At 36.9% G+C, this 24,230-nt stretch overlaps 1 protein-coding gene and 1 long non-coding RNA gene across 3 annotated transcripts in view; one reads left to right on the forward strand and one right to left on the reverse strand.

Moving 5' to 3' along the window:
• LOC105744456 (uncharacterized) overlaps positions 1 to 23,803 on the forward strand; it is a 55,926-nt gene extending 32,123 nt beyond the window's left edge. Inside the window, exons 3-4 of the long non-coding RNA XR_001117526.4 lie at positions 18,123 to 18,383; positions 23,163 to 23,803. This is a non-coding gene — a long non-coding RNA (uncharacterized lncRNA). The remainder of the gene's footprint in view (positions 1 to 18,122; positions 18,384 to 23,162) is intronic.
• IMMP2L (inner mitochondrial membrane peptidase subunit 2) overlaps positions 12,260 to 24,230 on the reverse strand; it is a 1,033,857-nt gene continuing 1,021,886 nt past the window's right edge. For both annotated transcript variants that reach the window (XM_058297204.1, XM_058297205.2), the window contains exon 7: positions 12,260 to 15,043. In XM_058297204.1, the coding sequence (XP_058153187.1) occupies positions 14,924 to 15,043 (120 nt within the window). In that variant the 3' untranslated portion in view covers positions 12,260 to 14,923. The remainder of the gene's footprint in view (positions 15,044 to 24,230) is intronic.

A 24,230-nucleotide genomic window follows, 5' to 3' on the forward strand; every position in this document is an offset into this window, starting at 1 on the left:
TTTTCATAAATAATAATTTAATTTCAAAGTAAAAATATATTGGCAATGAAGTTTTTAATGAGTTACGCTAGGGTTTTTTTCGTGTATCTATGGACAAATAATATCAGTAGAATGAAATAAATTTCACCATCAAATATATCAACCCTATTTTTAATTTTTGTATATTTAAGAACTAATAAACTTTTCTCACATGAATAAGTAAATGGAATGGAAGAAGATTTTCTTTGAACATCCAAGTTTTGGTTAAAAATCACACTGTGACTAATCATCGAAAACAACTGACAGTACAATTAGGTCTTCCTTCAATTTGGTTGAAATCAACGAATAGAAAGGGATAGACAGGAAAAAAAATTTTACCTAGTTATTAGAGTCATTCAGTCTCTCAGGACCAAGCAAACCTCACCCCCTTTTTGAAATTATTTTTTACTTTTATTATTAAACTTTTTTTAAAGATACATAGATCACAAAAAATGTTACATTAAAAAATAGAAGATGGTCCCCATACCCCACACCTCACCCCCCCACTCTCTCCACATCAACGACCACTTTCATCAGTGTGGCACATCCATTGCATTTGATGAATACATTTTGGAGCACTGCTGCACCACATGGATTATAGTTTACATTGTAGGTTACACTCTCCCCCAGTACATTCAGTGGGTTATGGCAGGATATATAATGTCCAGCATCTGTGCCTGCAATAGCATTTAGGACAACTCTAAGTCCCGAAAATGCCCCTACTTCTTACTCTGCTTCTCTCTCCCTGCCCTCGGCAACTTCCGTGGCCATTTTGGGTCATGGATTTTACAGTATGTGGGAATATGCCATAACTAAGATTGGAGATTGGTAAAGTACGCCTTTCTTCCATAATAAAGAATAAGACAAGTAGATAAACTTCAGAATACCTAGAATGAAAAATGATTTCCCTTAAACCACACATGCCCTACACCCCTGGAAAAATCTGCATATATGCTAATTGTATTCATAGCCTACAATGAAGAAAGTAGCTCCTGAAAACACTGGGAGAGAGTACTTCTCTTATTCCTGCTTCAAGTATCTCTCTAGCCAGGGCATAATTGAATCAGCAACCATGATTAGCTGTATTTTAAAAAATGATCCCTGGGAGACTGTGACAATACCAAATTAGGATTCAAATTGGGAAACTATTGAGATGAAGGAAAGAATGAGCTTTACAGCCTGGCAGACACTGGCTTTTCTTCTTAGTCCCACAAGTCACTAGCTATATGACCCTAGGCAAATAATTTAACATATCTGAGCCTGTTCCTTCTCAACAGTAAAATAGGAATAGCAACCTACCTTTTAGGTAGGTACTATCGGGAAGGCTAAATGATATAATATATGTAAATCACATAGCATAGTGTCTGGTACATGAGAGATAGTCAATAAATAGTGGCTGCAATGACTGTCATTGTCATCATTATAATCATCATTTAATTGACTGGATTATTCCTTGGAAGTTGCCACTACAGAGCATCATAGCATCATAGGGAATAAGCAGGTGTTAGGGGACTGTTTTAGTTTCCCAGTTGTTAAAACAAGTATCATATGATGGGTTGGCTTAAACAATGGGCATTTGTTGCTTCTTCGTTTGGGGCCTACAAGAAGTCCAAAATTGAGGCATCAGCAAGTCTCCATTTTCCCCCTAAAGACTGTTGCCTTCTGGGACTGGCTGCTGGCAATCCTTAGTCTTTGGCTTTTTTATCACATGGCAATGCGTATGCATGCAGCATTTTCTCCTTTTGCTTCTGCTTTCCATTGATCTCCAGCTTCTGGTTGCTCCCTATGGCGTCTCTCTTTTTCCAATTTCCTTAGCTTATAAGATTTCAGACATATTGGAATAAAATCCATCTTCATCTAGTTTGCACCCACCTTAACTAATAACATTTTCAAGGGTCCTATTTATAAATGGGAAATGGGTTCATATCCATAGGACCAGGGGTTGGGACCTGAACATGCCTTTTGTGGAAGACATGATTCAATCCCCAACAGGGGCCAACTCTTCTTCTGGGTGTCCTATTATCTAAAACAATTATGGGTTAAAAATCAGATTGGGTGAGTGTGAAAATTCAACAGGAGAGAAAGGAACACTTTAGCAAACCCCAAAACTTTTTTCTCTCAAAGGGAAAATTAGAAATAATGAGAAACCAAAAATCAGACATAAAAAGCCCAAAACATTCAAGTTATCCATTAGACATATGTCAGGACACTGTATAATTACAGCAATTTGATCTCATTTAGGAGATTTTAATGACCTTGCTTAAAAAATCATATGAAAATTAATTTCAATAAAAATTAATGTATACTCATATCTCCTTAATTTGATGAGAAAAATTAGGTTTTTCCTGTAAAGGTCTCCAATTTGAATTTAAAGTGTATAAAACTGCTGCAGGAAAATGGAGACGATGAAATAAAAACTTCTTTCTCTTGGGAAGAGGTAGGCATTTAAATTTAGAGACTAAATGAGAGCAAAGAGGAATATGTTTCTTTCATTATAATCTAACCAGAAGAAGTTTGCTAATCAAATGATAGTGATACTTGAAGGACTTTAGATTTATAAATGCCAAAATACCAGATTAATAAATGCCAAAATACCAGATTAATACATAGATTCACAGGATTATTCTGTAATAATTTGTGTGAAGATGATATCCACTAGTGATAAAACAGTAGTTATGAAGAATTTGTGAACGGAAAAGAAAATTCCATCTGTCATTTGTTTCATTTATTATTAATACAAGGATATTGAATATCCAGATGATAAGGCAAAGTAATCCTATAAAGATGTAAATTTCAATTAGATTAGAAATGTTTAACTGTCATCCAGTTAGAAACCAAATAGCCAGAGGTTTAGAAGAGAAACTGCAGACTGACAGGGTAGTGATAACTTCAGAGAAGAACATGCCCATGACACAGCCTAGCAAAGGTTTAAGCTTGTAAATCAAAATGGAAATCTCTAAAGCATCCTGTCTTACAACTTGACAATAAGTATATGAAGGTAAGTGAGCAAACATATTGTATCAGCTAAAGTTTGTATTTTTTAACACATAAAATGAATAATAAGTGAATTTCAAATCTTTTGTTACAGTACAGCCCAGACCAAATGTAAATGCTTTACATACATCTGTCAATTAGTCTAAGATATTATTGCAATGTATTTTAATAGAAGGCTAACTTCTTACAACCAAGAGTCTTTAGAAGCACAATGCAAAAAAAATTTTTGGCGTTGTTTTGGGGAGGTTTTGGATTACGGAAAAGGTTTTGGATTACAGCAGGGGAGGATCGCTGGTGTCAGTAGTGGGGGGATGTGTGGGGAAGGATGCTCCTGGGGCATGACTCTATGGAATATGAATGTTTTCTTGTCATGGGTATAATCTCAGTGGGTGGAGACCCACACAATAACCAACAAAATATTTTAGTCCCATCCTGGGGAATCCTGCTACATTCTTTAATAGAGTGGCAAGAATCTCTACAGTATATAAGCAGTGCCCAGCGTAAGAAGACAGACCAATATGCCAGGCCCTTGATTTTAATGATTGTACTTATGAACCTTTTTCTTGTAAAATTGAAACTTAGACTAAAAACCACATATTGCCTAAGAGTTACCTCCTGAAAACCTCCTTGTTACTCAAATGTGGCCTCTCTCTAAGCCAAACTCAGCATATAAAATCACGGCTGTCCCCAGCATGAGACACAACTCCTGGTGAATGGCCTCCCTGACACAGAGGGATTGTTACCAAGTGACACCTAGCAGGGCATTTCGAAAAAGAATTGACCAAAAGGGGGAAACATTAAATACAAATAAGTTTTTATGGCTAAGAGATTTCAAAGTGAGGTGGGAGGTCATTTGAGATTTCTGCTTATGCATATCTCAGGAGGATCTCTCTGACTGACAGAGTAAACAGTGTCTCAAGCAGGGGCTCCTGAGGACTCTAGAGACATCTGAACATCCCAGGATATCAGCACCCTGTCGATTGGCCTCACCTTGGAATATGATAAACCAATCTCCCCAATATAACAGAGTTAGACTCATTTATAATTTTCCTACACTTGGTTCTCCTATACCTTTTATTTGAACCTATAATTATAACTATACCCATTAAATATATGTCCCAGAGACTTAAATGTTTGGTTTGTTTATATGCTGCTTGAGCCCTGAATCTCAACAGAGTTGCAGCTAACACCTATTCTGCAGTTCATTGGATTGGCCCAGGACAACTAACAAGATGATGATGTACAATGCCCATCCCAATAAAGAGACTATATACAACTGCAAACAAGACATTTCCAACCATCTGCCCCATGGGCTCTAAGCCCCTTCTCAATCAGAAACAGAGTAGGCATCACCAATCTCACATCCTCAAGATTGAGGAATGAATAAACATTAGGCGGGAATGCCACTATGGACCAAAGTAGACTTATTATTCTAGTAATGGAAGTACTTGTAACGTCGATATAAAGACAGTGGTCATCAGAGGTTCAGAGGGGAGGGGGACAGAAGAATAAGTGTAACATGGGACACTGGGATTGTCCTGCATGACATTGCAATGACAGATACAGGCCATTATACATTTTGTCAAAACCTACAAAATTGTGTGGGGCAAAGTATAAACCATAATGTAAACTGTAGACCGTGGTTAGTAGCAACGGTTCAATATTTGTTCATCAGTTGTAACAAATACACCACACTAATGAAAGATGTTGTTCCTGGGGGAAAGTGTGAGAGGGGGAGGGGTGGGGTATATGGGAATCCCCTGTATTTTTTATGTAACTTTTATGTAATCTAAAACTTCTTTAAAAATAAGGAAAAGAAAGAAATATAAAAAGTCCTTAGGAGACCCCCACAAGTTTTCCTAACTTTTATGATAGAACAACTCTATTAAAATCTCTTTATTCAGTGGATTAATTGAAATAATATTCCTAGAAATATAAAGACCATTACTGTGCTATGTATATTAAACTACAATGCACTACTAAGATAGGTCCTGAAATAACTTTATGAAATTATTTTATTGCTATCAAAATTTCACAAAAAACAGGTCATTCCTTCTTCCACCTATGGAAATTCTGAGTTGTAATTAAAAAGAACAAGATTGTAAATTGTCATGAAACCTGCTTAACATGGCGAGAGTGGCGCTGACAACTTGGCTTTCCCTGAAAAGAAACAGAACTGACTAAGTGAATAATAGTGAGGAATGGAGAAAGAATAAATACGATGAGATGATGCAAGTACAGTGGTTCATTGTGTAATACAAATAGGCATGAAAAACAGCCCATCACTAAAATCTCTTGTGCACCAATACATATAAATTACATTTCCAAGGACTTCTGGGAAGATGGTGAAGTGGAGGTACCAGGAATGCTGTTCAACTACTGTGTTTCTCATTGTTACAGTTCTACACATCAATAGATTCCAGAATACATTCCCTCTCTATTAGTAGATTTACTATGATTCCTCTCCATTTATTTTAGATTCACTTACTTAATTTATAAGAAGCTTTATGTGCAATTAACAAAATCTAATTAATTTTTACTGTTATAAAATAAAATAAAATTTAATACAAATACCATTTGATATCTGTTAATGGGAATTTAAAATGAACAAACTATTATTTAATATAATACTTGTATTTTCTCATTGAACACAAAATAAAGGTACTATCGCCTCATTCTCATCTACAAAAAAATAAAGACAGAAAATTCTAAATTCTAAAATGTTCTTCTGTAAAATGATATCCTTGATTCTTTCTTTACTATTAGAAAAGAATTGATGAATTGAAATAAGCAGCATGAAAGAGAAGTGAAGATTGTCCATAAACAAAAAAAAATTCAATCTCTCCATTACCTAAATCTGCTTTCTCTCACTATGTTCACTCTAAATTTAGAAGGAACTCTGATGAGGAGGAGTGAAAAATAAGAATTATTGGTTAGCTATAAAAATTATAATTAAATCTTAGCTTCCACCTTTTCTCCTTTTTCTTCATATTTCCCCAATGGTTTCAACTAACCATTACCTAGCAAAATTTCTGGCACATACTAAGTGTTCATATGTAAGTTAAACAAATGACTATTTGATCTGATTTCACATTAAACCCAGGAGAAGTGGAAGAGAATCAAGTGCCAACTTAAGATGAATATCTGCCAAAAATATGATCCTTTTAATATAAAATGTATAAATACGTCTACTAATTAACTTGAACATCAAATTACACCTAAATTTATATTGTTCCATTACTCCAGGGGTTTTTAACCTTTTTTGTTCCATGGACCCCTTTGCCAGTCAGGTGAAGACCACAGACCCCTTACTAAGTCCACACTAAATTGTGTATTATTTGATACATATATCACACCCACACCAACACATCCCCACAAAAATATTTTTTTGAATTTCAATTCAAGCTCATGGACCCCTTATTAAGAACTCCTGCATTACTCTAAAAAGTAATATGTATTAAAGACAAAATTCCAAATGTAGTTTTGGATTGCAAAATTCTAGAAAGAAGCTCCAGAAGGTCAAGCCAATACATTTACCCACTCTAACTTTTCTCCATAGCCCACATTATGAGTATAAGAATATTAGAAGATTGTAGTGATTACAGTGGTCAGCCAAATTCCTACCAAACTATAACTAGAAAGCTAAGCAAATTACTCAAATGTGACCACTACCAAGGTCTTGCAGGATCAAGATTCTGAAGAAAAGGAAACCAAGAGGGGTCTTGGTAAGCATTACATCCTGGAACTTCAAAAGGTTACATCCTCAGGTAGTGACCAAGAAATAGTAATTCTCTCTGGTAGAAGTTAATATAATCATATTATCGTTAATATTATCTCTAAATAGCTTCAAATTATCATTGAAATTTTTCAAACACAATTTTTAAAATTCAAACACACAAATACACTCACACATGCAATATTGAAAAACTTGACCACAATACAAAAGAAAAAATTGACAATAGCAACAGACACATGTATGATTATACATGTGTGATCCAAATAATGGCATAATCATGTAAGTGCTTTAAAAAAATGTTATCAATGTGTTCAGAAATAGATGATAAAATGGAGAACTTTGTTAGCAATATGTGAACTATACATAGAATCAAATAGAAATTCTAGGGCTAAAAATATAATAATAGAAATTAAGAACTAAATGGGGGAAGCAGATGTGGCTCAAGTGATTGCGCTCTTGCTTACCACATGGGAGGTCCCTGGTTCAGTTCCCAGTACCTCCTAAAGAAGCAAGCTGGTGTGACAGGTGTGACAGGTGGCATGGCAAGCTGATGCAACAAGAGACACTAGAAAAAAAACATAACAAGAGATACAACAAAGCTAAAAAAAGAAATTCCTGATGCCTCCTAAAGAAGACAAGCAAGACAGGGAACTGGCACAAGGTGTAGGCATGGTGAGCTGATGTATCAAGAGACACAAGAAAAACATAATGAGAGACAAAATAAAGCAGGGAATGGAGGTGGCTCAAGTGATTGGGTGCCTTCCTCCCACACCAGAGGTCCTGGGTTGAGTTCCCGGTGCTTCCTAAAGAAACAAGGAAGATATACAGACACAGTAAGTACAAACAATGGGGGGGGGGGGGCGATAAATGAATAAAATAAACCTTTAAAAAACAAAACAAAAAAGAAATCAATGGATGATTAAACAGCCTATTAGACACAGCTAAAGACTGAATTAGTAAACTAGAAGATAAGTCAGAAGCAAATATCCAGACTGAAGAAAACAAACAAAAAAGATTAAACAGTAAAATAAGGTAAAGGAGACATATGGTACACAGTCAAAGACATGTCTAATTAATGCCAAGGAAAAGAGGAGAGAGAATGTCACAGAAACAATGTTTGAAGAGATAATGGCTGAAAAGTTTCTAAAAGTGATGGAAGGTATCTAGCCATAGATTCAAGAATCCAGAACTTAAAACTGAGAAAAATTTCAAATAAAGTCATACTTAAAGCTTTTCTCTTAAGGGTACATCCCAGTCCACATAACACGAGATGAGTGAATCAAAGAGATATAGTCTTGTTGGCTTGAAGTGTCTGAAGACAAAGTTGGGACTGTCAGAGTGGTTGAAGATTGAGAGGTGAATCCCAGAAAGGAAGAGCAAAAGATGGGGAAATATCCAAATAATTTTATAATCTCTCCTAAACTCTTTGACTGATTCCCCAGTGGCACATGCACAGAAGAGGCTACAAGACGCCCAATGGAAAGCAACAGGTGGAAAGCTATGAGAACAATGTAGTGGTTTCAGATGCTGCCATCACATGGGAAACAGAGTTTAGAGCTTGAGTCTTGGCCAGTTAGAGGTGCTTGGTAAACACTTTGGGCTTTCCACTGAAACTTCTGAAGAGCTTTGCCTTAGGAGGAAAACTATATTCCAGAACTAAAGGCAAATTCACAACAAACCTTTCCTGGCAAAGTATAAAACCAAATCTCCACAAGCCCAAGGTGATTCATTAGAAATTTACTGGCCTACCAGAACAAAAATAATGCTCTGTAGCAGCTTGATATAGTTATGAATTCCAAAAACAGATATTGGATTATGTTTGTAATCTGGTCTGTACCTGGGCATGATTAAGTTATGATTAGGGTTTTGATTGGTCCATGTCATTAAGGCATTGAGTTCCCACCCACCAAGGCATGGCAAAGGACAGAGTTGAGGGCTTTTAATGTTGGAGTTTTGATGTTGGAGTTTGATGCTGAAGTCTTAAGCTGGAGCCCTGGGGAGAGAGACAGAGCCATTCACCTGATAGTCTACAGCTGACCTTGTGGAGAAAACAGAGGAGCTGAGCCCAAAGGAACCCAGGAAGCCTGAAGCCTTGCAGATGTTGGCAGCCATCTTGCTCCAACATGTGTAAATAGACTTTGGTGAGGGAAGTAACTTATGCTTTAAGGCCTGATATCTGTAAGCTCCTATCCCAAATAAATACCCTTTATAAAAACCAACCAATTTCTGGTATTTTGCAAAAGCACCCCTTTGGCTGACTAATACATGCTCTTTAGATGAACATATCAGAATTTTCATCTAAAAATTTCTAATATATATACCATTAAAAAATCTATAGACATATAAACAACAGACACAAAAAGTGTGACCCATAAGAAAGAGAAAAATCATTTAATAAACACTTACGCTAATTCACATGTTGTAATTAGCAGACATGTTTTGTTAAGGCAATTAATATATACACGGTCAATGGCTTACATAATAATGAATGGAGGTATAATCTTAAAGAGAAATGGAAACTCTAAAATAAACCAAATGGAAGTTAATATATGCATGCTTAGAATATCAGAAGGAGAAGGGAGAGAGAAATTAGTGAAAGCATATTTGAAGAAATAATGGCTGAAAAATCCCAAGATTTGTTGTAAAACATCAAATTACAAATCTAATGCACAGCAATGTTCATCATGGCATTATTCACAAATGCCAAAAGCTGGAAACAACCCAAGTGGGTTGGATAAACAAAATGTGGTATACAAATATGAACTGTAACTCAGCTCTAAGAAGGAATGAAGTATTGAAACATGCAACAACATGGATGAATCTTGAAGACCTTACATTGAATGAAGTAATCCAGCTAGTAAAGGACAAATACTGCATGATATCACTGATATGAACTAAGGCTAGTAAGCAGATTCACAGAGGTTAGAGTCTGGAAGATAGGCTATCAGGAGATAGAAAGGGAGCAGAAAGTGGTGAGCTGATGCTCAATTTGGGCAGAATCTATGATAAGGTGGATGGGGATGATTTGGCAGTAAATTGGGGTGATGTTGATACAGTGATGTGAGTGGGGTCATTAATGCTGGTGTGTGAGTGTGAGGGATGGGGGGTGGGTTGGGCTATCCATGGAGCTACAGGGAGGCTGAAGGAAGAACAGGTGAACTCTGGGGAGGTTAAGGACTGTGGTTGAGAATACAATTGGGAGAATGTTCTTTTGGCAATTATGACAGGGGAGGGGAAGGTCACAGACACAGGATGTTGGTGGAGTAGGAATGTGTGGGTAAGGTTGCATCTGGGGCATGGCTCTATGAAACATGAATGTGTTCATGTGGTCATAGTATGTTATTTCAGTGGGTGGAGACCCATACAATAAACAACAAATATTACATTCCCATCCTGGGGAGTCCTGCTACATTTTCTATAGAGTGGCAAAAATCTCTAGAGTACATAGCAGTACCTAATAAAAGAAAATAGACCAATATGCTTAGCCCTTGATATTAATGCTTGTATTTATGAACCTTATTCTAAAAATCAAAATTTAGCCTAATAATACCTATTGCCTAAGAGTTACCTCTCGAAATTCTCCATGTTACTCAAGTGTGGACTCTCTCTAAGCAAAACTTGGCAAATAAACTTACCACCTTCCACTCAGCATGGGACATGACTCCCAGGGATGAACCTCCCTGGCACTGAGGAATCAATATCAAGTGCCAATCAGCAATGCATTTGGAAAAAGACCTTGGCAAAAAGGGGGAAACATTAAATACAAAAGAGTTATTACGGTTAAGAGATTTCAAAATGAATCATTCAAGAGGTTACACTTATGCACATCTCAGGCAGATCTCACTAACTGCCTCAGTAAACAAAGCCTCAAACAGGGGTGCTCCTGAGTGTTCTGGAGACATCTGGATACTATAGGCAAGGGACACAATCCCATGAACTCAGCATTCTATCAGTGAGCCTTACTTTTGAATACATGTTAACCTATTTCCCCATTGAAACAGGGTTAGACACATTTATAATTTCTCTACACATGATTCTTCAATCCTTTTTATTTGAATCTATTCCCATTAAATATATTCCCCAGAGATTTAAATCTTTGGTCTATTTATATACCAGTTGAGCCCTGAATCTGAGCAGAGTGGTAGCCAACATTTACTCTCCAGTTCACTGGACTCACCCAGGCAATTAACAAAATGATGATGACGGACAACCCCCATCCCCCAAAACAAATAGAATCTATAAATGCAAGCAAAATGGTTTATTCCATCTTTCCCATAAGATCTAAGCCCCCTCTCAATCTGAAGCAAAGCAGGCATAACCATCCCCAAATACTCAAGCCTGAGAAATGAACAAACATAACGAGGGAATGCAACCATAGGCCAAAGCAGACCTATTATAATCATAGTAATGGAAGAACTTGAATACTGATATAAAGATAGTGGTTATCAGAAGTTCTGAGGGGAGGAATACATGGAACATAGGGCATTTTTAGGGCATTGGAATTGTTCTGCATATTGCAATGACAGTTACAGGACATTATACATTTTGTCAAAGCCAATGAAATTGTATGGTGCAAAGAGTAAACCATAAAGTAGACAATAGACCTTGGATAGTAGCCATGCTGCAATATTTGTGCATCAATTGTAACAAATGTACCAAACTAATGCAAGATGTCATTAATAGGTGAAAATGTGACAGGGGAAGGGGGTGGGATATATAGGAATCCTCTATACTTTTTATGTAAATTTTCTGTACTCTAAAACTTCTTTAAAAATAAAGTTTATTCTATGAAAAAAAGTGTTTATCAAATGAATAAAGAATGCAAAGTATTTTCAACAACAACAAAAGTTAAAGATCCAAGAAGCTCTACACATCCCAAATAGGAAAACATAAAGAATACAACACCTCAGCACATTATAGTCAAACTCCTGAAGAGGAAAGAAAATAGAAGCCTCTTTAAAGCAGGCAAATGGAATGAGTTTTATTACCATCAAGGAAGAAATAAGATAACTGATTTTTCAGCAATGGAAAAAAAAGAAAGCCAGAAACTAATAGAATGTTACCATTAAAGTGATGACAAAAATTTGCTAAGCTGGAATTTTATACTAAGTGAAAAATCCTTTAAAAATAAATACTAATGATCTTTCCATACAACTAAAAACAGAGAATGTTTCACTTTTTTATCTTCTGTATGTTCATTGAAGTAGCAATTGTAACTCCCTCAAGACTTCTCTTTACTTTCACCACTTTGCTATCTACTTGGCAAAAGAGGTCTAGCTTTCAACTTATTTCTTTTGTTGGTTTTTGATACGCCTTTCACACTAAGTTTAATCATATCTAGGTTTTGATTTAAAGAGTGAGAACAGTGACTCTTTCTTTCACTTGAAAACTTAGAGGCCACTGTAGTGTTATTAACTGCCCTAATTCATTGTTGTGTCTCAGGGAATAGGAAGGTCTGAGAAGAGGGAGAGAGATGGGAAATGGTCAGCTGGAGCAGTCAGAGCACACATATTTATCAATTAAGTTTATTATCTTTATGGTCACAGTTCATGGTGTCCCCAAACAATTACAATGGTAATATCAAAGATCACTGAATACAAATCACCATAACAATATAATAATGAAAACGTTTGTAATATTGTGAAAATTACCAAAATGTGTTTTTTTTTGTGCTTTGCTTTATTGTGTTTCACAAATGTTGTGGTTTTTACAAATTAAAGCTTAGTGACAACCCTGTGTTGAACAAATTGGAGATTTATGATAACCCTGTATCAGGCTAGTCTATTGGCATCATTTTTCCAATAGCATGTACTCACTTTGTTTTTGTGTCACATTCTAATTAAAGCATGCACATTTTTTTTAGACATGTTGCTATTGCACACTTACAGTATAACATAAACATAAATTTTATATCCACTGGGAAGCCAAAAAATGTATGTGACTCACTTTATAGCAATACTCACTTTATCGCCATGGTCTGGAACCGATTCTGCAATATCTCCGAGGTATGCATGTATGAAACATTACTATATAGAATGACAGACGCATAGTGATTAACTTTGCCTGGGGTTACATTTATGAGGAGGTAGTTCTTGAATTGGGTTGTTTAACAAGCATTAAGTGTCAACTCTGCTGGAGATACTGTGCTAGGTGGCTAGAAAATACAAAGATGAATGGAAAGAGAATTGTCCTTCTCTTGGAAGATTTACAGTTGAGTCCATAGTTGGAGTAAGAATGACAGGGGTAGTCACTAAAATAGCAAAGTTGATAGCTTGCTAAAGTGTTAAAATATTGAATTATTGTATGTCAGTGGTAAATAGCAGTTACTCCAAGCAACCCTCCATTTACCCCCATTTCAGTACCCCTCATCCTCCTTCTATGATCCCCAGACCTCCTTCTATGATCCCCAGACCTCCTTGCATTCCAAAAAATGTTTATCCATTAAACATTTTACATATAATCCTAGAGGATGCATCTTGCCAAGTAGCTGGGGGTGGGAGTGGGGGTGGGAACTACAAGCCTTGAAAAGACAGTGAGTATTTGGGATATTGAAGTTAAAGGCCAGAGCCTGAGGTGCAAGTTGAACAAGTGGAATTGAAGAATTGAGAAGGGAATGAAGATCCACCAAAAGATTTTAAGCAGATCTGGTTTTAAAAAAGATCATTCTGACCAACCTTAGTATATAAGTCCTCACTGATGATTGTTGAATAAACTATTAAGATGCCAATGCACTATTATTAGTTGTACCATATGCATATGCTCTTAATTTGCAAATGTTTTTGTTGTTGTTACTCTTTCTGATTTCCTGCCAGGTAATGATGAATTAGCACCCATATCTGCAAGATAGCTAGTCACTATTTGGCATCTTGTCTGCCTATGAAACAGAAGAAAAATATACTAGGCCTATCAAGGGCTTGATCCATTTACTTTGTTTCAATCAGCATACACCTCTAACCAACAGGAGACCACAAAGAAGTAAAGAAAAGATTTATAAATATAGACTTTGCATGCAGAGAATTTACTGTCTTACTTAAAATACTTCTATTATTGTATTAACTTCTCTCTTTGCAATTGGTGATTTCAATATTACAGAGATTTGTACATTAAGAAATCATTGGGTGGGGGTGGATGTGGCTCACGCAGTTGAGTGCCTGCTTCCCACATGGGAGGTCCTGGGTTCAGTCCCTGGTGCCTCCTAAAAAAACAAAAACAACAAGCAAACTACAACAAAACCAAAAAAGCCAACGCAGGGGAGCCAATGTGCTCAGTGGTTGAGTGCCAGTTTCCCCATATATGAGGTCTCACACACACAAAAAAAGAAAGAAATCATTGGGGAAAAAACGCCTTGGTTGGTCTGGAGTGATTTTTCCCCCCGTTTTACTCAGAGCTTTTTACCAATAATGATCTAATGCTGATAAATGGGTTTACTCTTCAATGACAGCATGCATGAGGGCACTCAGAAGTTTGGGATTAAAAAGTGACAATAAGAGAGGTCTGACTGGATTGAAGTAGTGAGAGAATTGCTTCTCCATTATTTTAATTACTTAGAAAAGAGATAAAAGAGATTAATGGATATATTGGTTAAATGGTAATTAAACACCCAAAACAGAACTGAACAAATCAGTACTTTATTTTTACATTGCGGTTTACTGTTCTTCCTAATTGGCAGTCGTTTGCATTTTGGATACTGTCAATTACAATATAATTCCTATCACTACATGCACTACATGTATAATATGTGTTATATTCCTAACACAATGTTCCATCCTAACAGCAAACGAAAAACTACTCGATTAATCACTTTCATCAAAATATTAACTTTCAGGTTCTTTCAACAGCTAGCACTAAAGTCAAAACCCAAAAATCAACAGAATAAGCATTTATAATAAACAACATCAAATTTCCCTCCTTTAAGACATATGGATATCATATTTTCGTATTGACAAAGGTCTGCATATTTTTTGGCATTGAATAATAGGTTACTAACATCTGGTACCATTAATACATTTCAACATTAAAGAACTTTCTTTAATAATACAGATCATCTTAAAGTGATGTAAATATTTCTTGCACAGCACCATCTTATTGAAAGCTTTTCCTATTTGGATTTCCTCTTCTCCATCCTCTTGGTTGCACTGGTCTTCCACTGCCAGCAGCTCAGGTGGCTCCAAAGGGTCACTCCTCTTCCCTTTGAACTGGTAAGCGCTCTGGTGGAAGAACAGATTCCAACTTCTGCCAGCGCTCTGGAGGCCACAGGATATGCGTAGCATGGGCGTGCAGAAGTCCCAGGGAAACCTGAACCCATGGGAGATACAAAGATAACAATAAATAAATCATTTTATAAAGAGTCTGATTACTATATTGGAAAAAGAATTTGGTTCCAGGTTTGACATTCTATGAAAGGATGATGATGATGATGATGATAAAAAAGAGTAAACACTTATAAAGTGTTTTTCTAGGTAAATGTGAACTCATTTAATCTTCACAGCAGCCTTTTGACAGGACCTGGACCTGGACCTGGTTTTGGTGCTGAGCAGTCTGACTCCAGAATCTGTATCTTTAACGCCACACTTTATAACCTGTTTGCATAGACCCACAGAGCATATATCTGTTTTATATCCTCAGACTCTTCTACAAATTCTTGGTGCCTCAAAGAGCTTTTCCTTTATGGAAATATCATATAGAACTGGAAAAAAAAACTGCATAGTTAGAAAACAATATTGTGCCCCCTACTGGATGAGCCACCAAAATCAGGTATGGGGCTGGATGAGTTGCCTCCTTGGAAAGTGTATGGAGTAACAAAGAACACCTACATGTGGAGAGTGGTAGAAAGCCAAGAGAAAGACAAAAAGGGTGGGATTAGAAACGAGGAAAAGAGTAAAGTGTAAAGATCATGGCAGATGCCAAAGCACACCAGCAGCAGAGATGAGCAGATACCCACCAGGATGGAAGAGGAGGCAAGGAAGAGGGGACTTTTCCTGAAAATGTAGGGCTGACCTAGAGGCAGGGAAGGAGCCTTTAAAAACATCTTAAGTCAGTGATTCTCAGAAGAATGTGGCAGTTCTGTTCAAAATGCAGAGCAGAGCCCTCTCCTCAAAGATTACTCTTCAAAAGGTCTGAGGTGAGGCCTGAATCTGTACCCTTTTGCTGTAGTGACTGTCAGATAATATTTTAATGGTATTCAGAAGCTTACAAAACAGTCATATTTAGCATATATTTATATCCAACTATAAGCCAGACATTACATATTCATTATTTCATTTTATTTTCAAATGTTTTTCTTAGAAATTGGTGCTCCACAGAGATCAACATACAAGCATTGCCTTCATCAGAGTTCTTCTGTTTATTAGCATGCAGTAGAAAATTGAACCACCCACAGACTCAAAGCATGAGACTGGATGTTGAGGGAAAGACCAAGGGAAAGACTTCCAAAAAGATAATCAGACATGGAGTGAAAGGAGGGAGGAAGGAAAGAATTAGAAAAAAAGAAAGCCTTAACAACAACTTGAAATACAGACAAAAGGAACCCAAAGGGTAGCAAGGGTCCTGTGGGCTCAATAAGGGATATTTTTTCCAATTTATTATTTTGAAAATCAAACCTACAAAAAATTAAAAGCATGGTACAAAAATCAGGTCTACTCACCAAAGTTCACCAATTATTAACATTTTGCTGCATTTCTTTCTCCACTTGTGTGTGTGTGTATACATATGTGCATACATGTTTTTTTCTGAACCTTTTGAAAGTTAATGACCTCATGCTGACTTTTCTCCTAAATACTTCAGCATGTATCTCCTAGGAACTAAGATCTTTTCCTAATGAAACATATCATTATCATATACAACATATTTAATATCAGCACAGTAATATTACTTAATATACAGTCCATATTTAAATTTTCCAGTAATGTCTTTCATAGTTATTTTGTCTTTGAAATTGAGGATCTAAGAAAGACATAAATTGCTTTGGCTGCCATCAGGTTACTTTTGTTTTACTTTAGTTTAATCTTGAGTCTAGGCAACTTGCCTTGTAAAATATCCTATATCTGGAATTATCTGATTTTTCCCTGAAGAATCAAGTTAAAATGTTTTAGGCAAGAACACTATATAGTTGATATTGTATTCTTCCCATTTCATCACATCAGGAGGCACAAAATATCAATTTGCTCCATTTGTGATCCTAAATTTGATCATTTGGTTAAAATGATGTTGATTAGATTTCTCCAATGTCTTTTTCCTTTTGTAATTAAAAAGTAATCTGTGAGCTGATATTTTGAAATAATGTAAATATCCTTTATGCCAACATTTTATCTAATGGTTTTAACATTCCTCAAAGATCCCTGAGTGACTCTATTATTATACTTTGGATTATAAAACAATGATTTTCCAATTCTAGGATGTGTTTTATGTTTATTAGCTGACATTATTTTGCAAAGAAGTACTTTCCCTCCAATGCCAATGACCTCTATTTTAATATCGATGATTCCTTTATTTATTAAAAGTCTGTTACAGTCATCATCATCATCATTTTTTTTTGCTTAAAAGTCCCATTGGCCAGTGAGTGTTATTGTGATATGTTTCCATCAGTGTTTTGAGCACTTCCTTATTTTTTGGCAGTGCTAGATATACCAGGCTTATCTTGTATTTTACCTGTTCCACACGTAGAATCAGATATTTCACAAGGAGCTTTAGTTCCTTTTAGTAAGGAATGCCAAGATCTGGGTACTTGTTGCTCCTGGGATGTCAATCCTCTATGTGCTTTCAGTGGATAAATATAGAAAATCCAACATCATCGGGTTTTTACTCATCTTTCCCCATTCCATATTGTATTTCGCTTCTTCCTCAATGAGCACCCTGGGGCCTCACAGCATTAACACATCTACCCATTTATACTATTTTCAAATACATTCAAAGTAGTTTGAATTATTCTACTATAACTGCTACCAACAACAAAATTTTAAAAAAACTGCAATTATTTTGGATCTTGAAAAAAATATCTCATTAAGGACGACTTGGTAGAACTCATTGTTCAAAATTTACTTGCATTTAAAAAAAATTTTTTTAGTAAAGTTATATTATTTACCGTATGATATATAGTTAGGCGCATATGTTTTTATTTGTATCTAATTTTCAGTTTGCTTTTTCTATCCTTTTGATTGAATTTTATGTTTTAATTATATAAACATTTACATGGTTCCAAGGTCAAAATTATTTTAAAAATATGACAGAAAAATGGCCTTCCTAAAGATGTCATGTTCTAATCCCCAGAAGCTGTGCATATGCTATGTTACATGGCAAAGGGGAATTAAGTTAGCAGGTGGACTTAGGTTGTTAATCAGCTAGCCTTAAAGTAAAGAGATCATTCTCTATTATCCAGGTGGGCCCAAGAATAATCAGAAGGGTCTTTAACTGTGGAAGGAGGAAGCAGAAAGGTCAGAATCAGAGAGCAATTTGAAGACACTACACTGCTGCTGGCTTTGAATAAGGAGAAAGAGGCAGAAAGATGTAAATTTCCTCCAGAAGCTGGAAAAAGCAAGGAAATGGATTCTTTCCTGGGGCCTTCAGAGGCAATGCAACCCTGTGGACACCTTTATTTTAGTCTAGTGAAACCTGTGTCAAACTTCTGACCTACAAAACTGTGAGTTGATAAATTTGTGTTGTTTTAGAGATACTAAATTTGTGGCAATTTGCTTCAATAGTAATAGGAAACTAATACAAAGGTATACACAGAAAAGCCTATTACCACCCCACACTCTACCTCTAGTAGGTAACTATTTTCATTAGTTCCTGGTTTTTCCTTCTTGTGTTTCTTTTTTTTTTTTTTAACCCCCCCTCCCCCACAGCATTTTGCTTGCTGTCTGATCTCTGTGTCCATTCTCTGTGCATTCTTCTTTGTATTTATTTATTCATTTTTTTATTTATTCCCTCCTCCTTTGACGCTTGCTTGGTGTCTGCTCTCTGGGTCCATTTGCTGCACACTTTTCTGTGTTTTTGCTTGTCTCCCTTTTTGTCACATCACCTTGCTGAGTTGGCTCTCTGCAGCGCTTGTGCGCCGGCATCACTCCGCAGCGCTTGTGGGCAAGCCTGCCTTCACAAGGAGGCCCTGGGACGCGAACCCAGGGCCTTCCATATGGTAGACTGGAGTCCAGCTAACTGAGCCATGGCCACTTCCCTCTTGTGTTTCTTTTCACAAATAATAATAATAAGCAAATATATATACTACACTTTCTTAATTTTCTTCTTTCTTACAACAAAGAGAATATACTTTATATTCTATTTATTCCTTGCTTTTTTTCTCAGAAATATTTCCTAGAATTCAATTCATATCACTTTCACAGAAATGGAATCTGTGTTTTCTCCAAAAGCCCCAAAACTAGCACAATCCCAGGTGATTCTGATGTGTTAAATTCTGAATCTAGATTTATACTTTCCACTTAGCTTCAGGAAATTCAATATACTCACACAAGGTGAACCTAACCAACTTTAGAGAATCCTTGAATATATTCCAAAACATCTTAAATAACCATTCCAACAAGGTTAACTGGCAGGAAATGCTTCCCTAGACCAAAGTGATTGATAGCAGTGTAGTTTCTATCTCTTTGTATCTCTATTTATGTTTTCTGGGCTAGAGAATAGCTGGTCTCCATTCCTTCCACAATAATCCTTTTTAGATTTGATAGTTGCTACTCAGTTGTGGCTCAAGTCTTCATTTGCTTTTCCAAGTTGTTAGACTTTTATTCATAAGGTTGATTTGCCAATCTTTTAACTTGCTGAATTCTTATCAATCTATGTGATTGCCTTCTTAGTTTTGGAATTCAGTTTTGGACATAGTGATCCAATTCTGTTTTTTAATCAACCCTCATTTTATCAAAACTCACCCTGGGATTTTTTTATTCCAAACATTTATTTCATATATGTATTAGTCAGCCAAAGGGGTGTGGATGGAAAATACCAGAAATTGGTTGGTTTTTATAAAAGGTATTTATTTGAGGTAGGAGCTTACAGATACCAGGCCATAAAGCATAAGTTACTTCCCTCACCCAAGTCTATTTTCACGTGTTGAAGTAAGATGGCTGCTGACATCTGCAAGGGCTCAGGCTTCCTGGGTTCTTCCCTTCCAGGTTCTTGCTTCTCTCTGGGTTCAGGGTTCTTCTCTTCCCAGGGCTGGCTTCTTCCTGGGCTCAGGGTTCCTCTCTTCCTGGGGCTTGCTTCTCTTTCCTCTGTGAGCTTACTTTCTGGGCCTCCAGCTTAAGGCTTCAGCATCAAACTCCAACATCAAAACTCCAACATCAAAAACCCTCAACTCTGTCCTTTGCCATGCCTTTTTTCTTTGAGTCCCCACCTAACAAGCTGCGGAGACTCAATGACCTAATGATGTAGCCCAATCAAAGTGCTAATTATAACTCAATCATGCTCAGGTACAGACCAGACTGCAAACATAATCCAGTATCTATTTTTGGAATTCATAACCATAAAAAAATGCTACAATATACCATTCTAACTTCCTGAAAGGAAATAATTTATCTACAACTAATAATGGTGAAAACTGTCAGATGGATATCATTATTATTTAAAAACATGATATGGGAATGCAAAATACTGTTTTTTAAAAATATGATGTCAATAATACAGATAGAGTACCTGTTCACTTTCTTGGCTGTCTTGTCATGTGTATATATATATATTTAATTGATATGCCTACAGACTTGAAAAGACATAGTGGGTATAGAAGGAGATAAAAATCCAGAAATATATGAGCTCTTTTTTTTTTTTGGAGGTAACTGGGGATTGAATCCAGAACCTCGTACATGGGAAGCAGTACTCAACACTTGAGCTACATCTGCTCCCCTATGAGCATTTTTAAAGCTAAGAGTTACATTTCAGGTACATCTGTGGCTTACAAGCATGTCAAATAAAATCTTCCTCCTCTTCCTCCTCTTTGCTACACTTAGGCATTACTATATGCAGGATAGTGTTCTGAATGAGTTACACATATTGACTCATTTATTTCTCCCAATAACTCTGAGGGAGGTACTATTAATATCTCCACTTCTTGGTTGAGGAAACCTAGGTAGAAGCTTAAATATTTTTCCCAAAGTTTACAAAATTAAGAACCAGCACAGCTGACTCAATCACATGCCCTCTGACTCTAGCATGTTTATATCAGGATCATCATATAATTTTTATGCAAATGAGGCACTTCTGACAGTCAAAAGGGGGTTATTTTAATTGTCAGGAAAATAATGGTAAAACAGGACTGTCCTAGACAAACCAGGATATAATCATAATACTTATTTACTTTAACTCTGTTATTAGAAAAGTTGACTATTTATAGAAATATGTAGAAAACAGTGTTCCCATGTACCCTGTTCCCTAGTATTAACCTTTGCATTGGTGTGGTACTTTCCTTACAATTGATGAAAGAATATTATAATTGTATTATTAACTATAATCCATAGTTTATATTAGGGTGTATGTTTTCACCATATACCACCCTATTATTAACACAATGTCATAATGTTTCTTATTTTTTTTTCCTTTTTTTTCAGGGGTTATTGTGGGTTAACCAGGGACCTCATATGTGGGAGCAGGCACTCAAACACTGAGTTACACTCAAACACTGAGTTACATCTTCTTCCCCATAATGTTTCTTTTTTTTTAAGATTGATTTTATTTCTCTCTCGCCCCTGCCCTGTTCCCCTCGTTGTCTGCTCTCTGTGTCCATTCGCTGTGTGTTCTTCTGTGTCTGCTTGTATTCTCATTAGGCGAATCTGGGAACTGATCCTGGGACCTTCCAGAGGGGGAGAGGGGCAATTACTCTCTTGCCCACCTCAACTCCCTGTTCTGCTATGTCTTGTTATTTTTCTCCTCCATGTCTCTTGTTGCATCACCTTGCTGTGCCAGCTCTCCATGTCAGCCAGCACTCCTGCGTAGGGCATCTCTTCCATGCAGGGCAGCCTTCCCGCATGGGCTGGCACTCTGCATGGGCTGGCACTCTGCATGGGCCAGCTTGCCCTCACCAGGAGGCCCTGGGCATTGAACCCTCGACCTCCCATATGGTAGATGGGAGCCAAATTAGTTGAGCCACATCTGTTTCCCCATAATGTCTCTTGATACTGCTAAGTCCAACATCCTTTCCTTAGAAAACCAGATTCACCAAAAGGAATGCAGGGGTGCAGATGTGGCTCAGGCAGTTGAGTAACCACTTCCCACATGGGAGATCCTGGGTTTGGTTCCCAGTGCCTCTTAAAAACAAACAACAAGTATACAAATGAAAAAATCCACTCAGGGGAGCTGATGCAGCTCAGTGGTTGTATGCCGGCTTCCCACATATGAGCTCTCACATTCAATCCTGGGCCTTGGTACCTCAAAAAAAAGAAATGCATATGAATAAAAAGGAACACTAAGGTGGAAACCAGTTCTGGGAGATGTCTCACTCATTTGTAAAATTAGGGGAAGGGAATGGGAATATGAGGGGGATAAAACATTTTTATTGAGAGAGAGAGAAAGTGAGAGTGAGGTATGTTTTAGCAAACATAACTCTTTTTTCCCCAGTAGGTTAAATACTTCGACCAGTCAAACAAACATTTTCTTTGGATTTGATTCCCTCCTGTCCTAACCCTTTTGCCATGTGTGATTTTATTTTCAGGTATAAGGAATCTATTTTTACAGTAGACTTTTTTTAAAAGATTTATTTATTTATTTATTTCTCTCCCCTTCTCCCCCACCCCCGTTGTCTGTTTTCTGTGTCTATTTGCTGCGTCTTCTTTGCTTCTGTTGTTGTCAGCGGCACGGGAATCTGTGTTTCTTTTTGCTGCGTTATCTTGTTGTGTCATTTCTCCATGTGTGCGGTGCCATTCCTGGGCAGGCTGCACTTTCTTTCGCACTGGGCAGCTCTCCTTACGGGGCGCACTCCTTGCCTGTGGGGCTCCCCTACACAGGGACAACCCTGTGTGGCACAGCTCTCCTTGCGCACATCAGCACTGCACATGGGCCAGCTCCACATGGGTCAAGGAGGCCCGGGGTTTGAACCGTGGACCTCCCATGTGGTAGACGGACGCCCTAACCACTGGGCCAAGTCTGCTTCACTACAGTAGATTTTTTAACACAACAATAGAAACATTAGATACACCAGGTCAAACTCTTATTGGGTCACTCTATTGTTAGTGCATATTGAATGAAAAAATGAGTCCACCCCATTTTTTAATGGCCCTCTTATAATAATGCTACTGTCCTTAAGGGAAGGTGAGGGCCAGTTACCCAAAGATTGGGAATCACTGATCTAGAACAATAGTCATCAAACTTTTCTTGTGTACCACAATCAGTCAAAGAAAATTGAAAATTCACCATCTTCATATATTTAAAATTTTTATTTCAGCCTATAACTAGCACTATACTTGTTAATTATATGTCCTAGAGACTTTAATCTTCAGTCTGTTCATATGCCAATTGAGCCCTGAATCTCAGCAGAGTTGCAACACCTACTTGCCAGTTCATTGGACTCACCCAGGATAACCAACAAGGAGGTGATGATGGAAACCACACATCCCAAGGAACAGAGAGTCTGCAACTGCAAGCAAGATAGCTCTATCCATCTGCCCCATGGATGTAAGACCCTTCTCAATCAGAAACAGAGAGGGCATCACCATCCCCTAATCCTCAGGATTGAACAATGAACAATGGATTAAAGCATACTTATTATTATTTTATTATTATTCTACTATAGACATTATTAGTCTAGCAATGAAAGAACTTTCATCATTTATATAAAGGCAGTGGCCACAAAAGTTTCTGAAGGGAGGGAGAAGAAAGAATAGGTATAACATGGGGACATTTTTGAGACATTGGAATTGTTCCACGTGACACTGCAATGCTGGATACAGGCCATTATACATTTTGTCAAAACCAATAAAATTGTGTGGGGCAAAGTGTAAACTATAATGTGAACTATAGTCAGTGGTTAGCAGTAATGCTTCAATGTGTTCATCAATTGTAACAAATGTACCACACTAATAAAAGATGTTGTTAATGTGGGAAAGTCTGGGTGGGGAAGGGAGTGGGTATATGGGAATCTCCTATATTTTTTATTTAATTTATTAATCTAAAGCTTCCTTAAAAATAAAAAAATTTTTTTTAAATATTTAAAAACTTAATTCATGGATTGAATTAATATATAAACCAAATGTTTGTAAACTCAAAGTATTATTACTTTTTTAGCTACAAATAGAAATTATATATTTTTTCTTGCATCCAATGGAGCATTGTACACACTCCTTGAATATCCATGCTCCAGGGAACTCACCGAAATTATTTGCTGGAAAGTGATCTGTACTATCAGTCAACAGGTTTGTTTTGTCAACACATTTCCAAAGAACCACTGTTGTAGAATTTGAGAGAGGTTCAATTATTTGCATATAGAGAGGCCAGGACTCAGGAATGATTTTGAGAAGGAAAAATGGTTTATTGACTGCCACTGGCCGACTCG

This window comes from Dasypus novemcinctus, chromosome 5, assembly GCF_030445035.2.
Source record: "Dasypus novemcinctus isolate mDasNov1 chromosome 5, mDasNov1.1.hap2, whole genome shotgun sequence".
In the NCBI taxonomy this organism is placed as follows: Eukaryota; Metazoa; Chordata; class Mammalia; order Cingulata; family Dasypodidae; genus Dasypus; species Dasypus novemcinctus.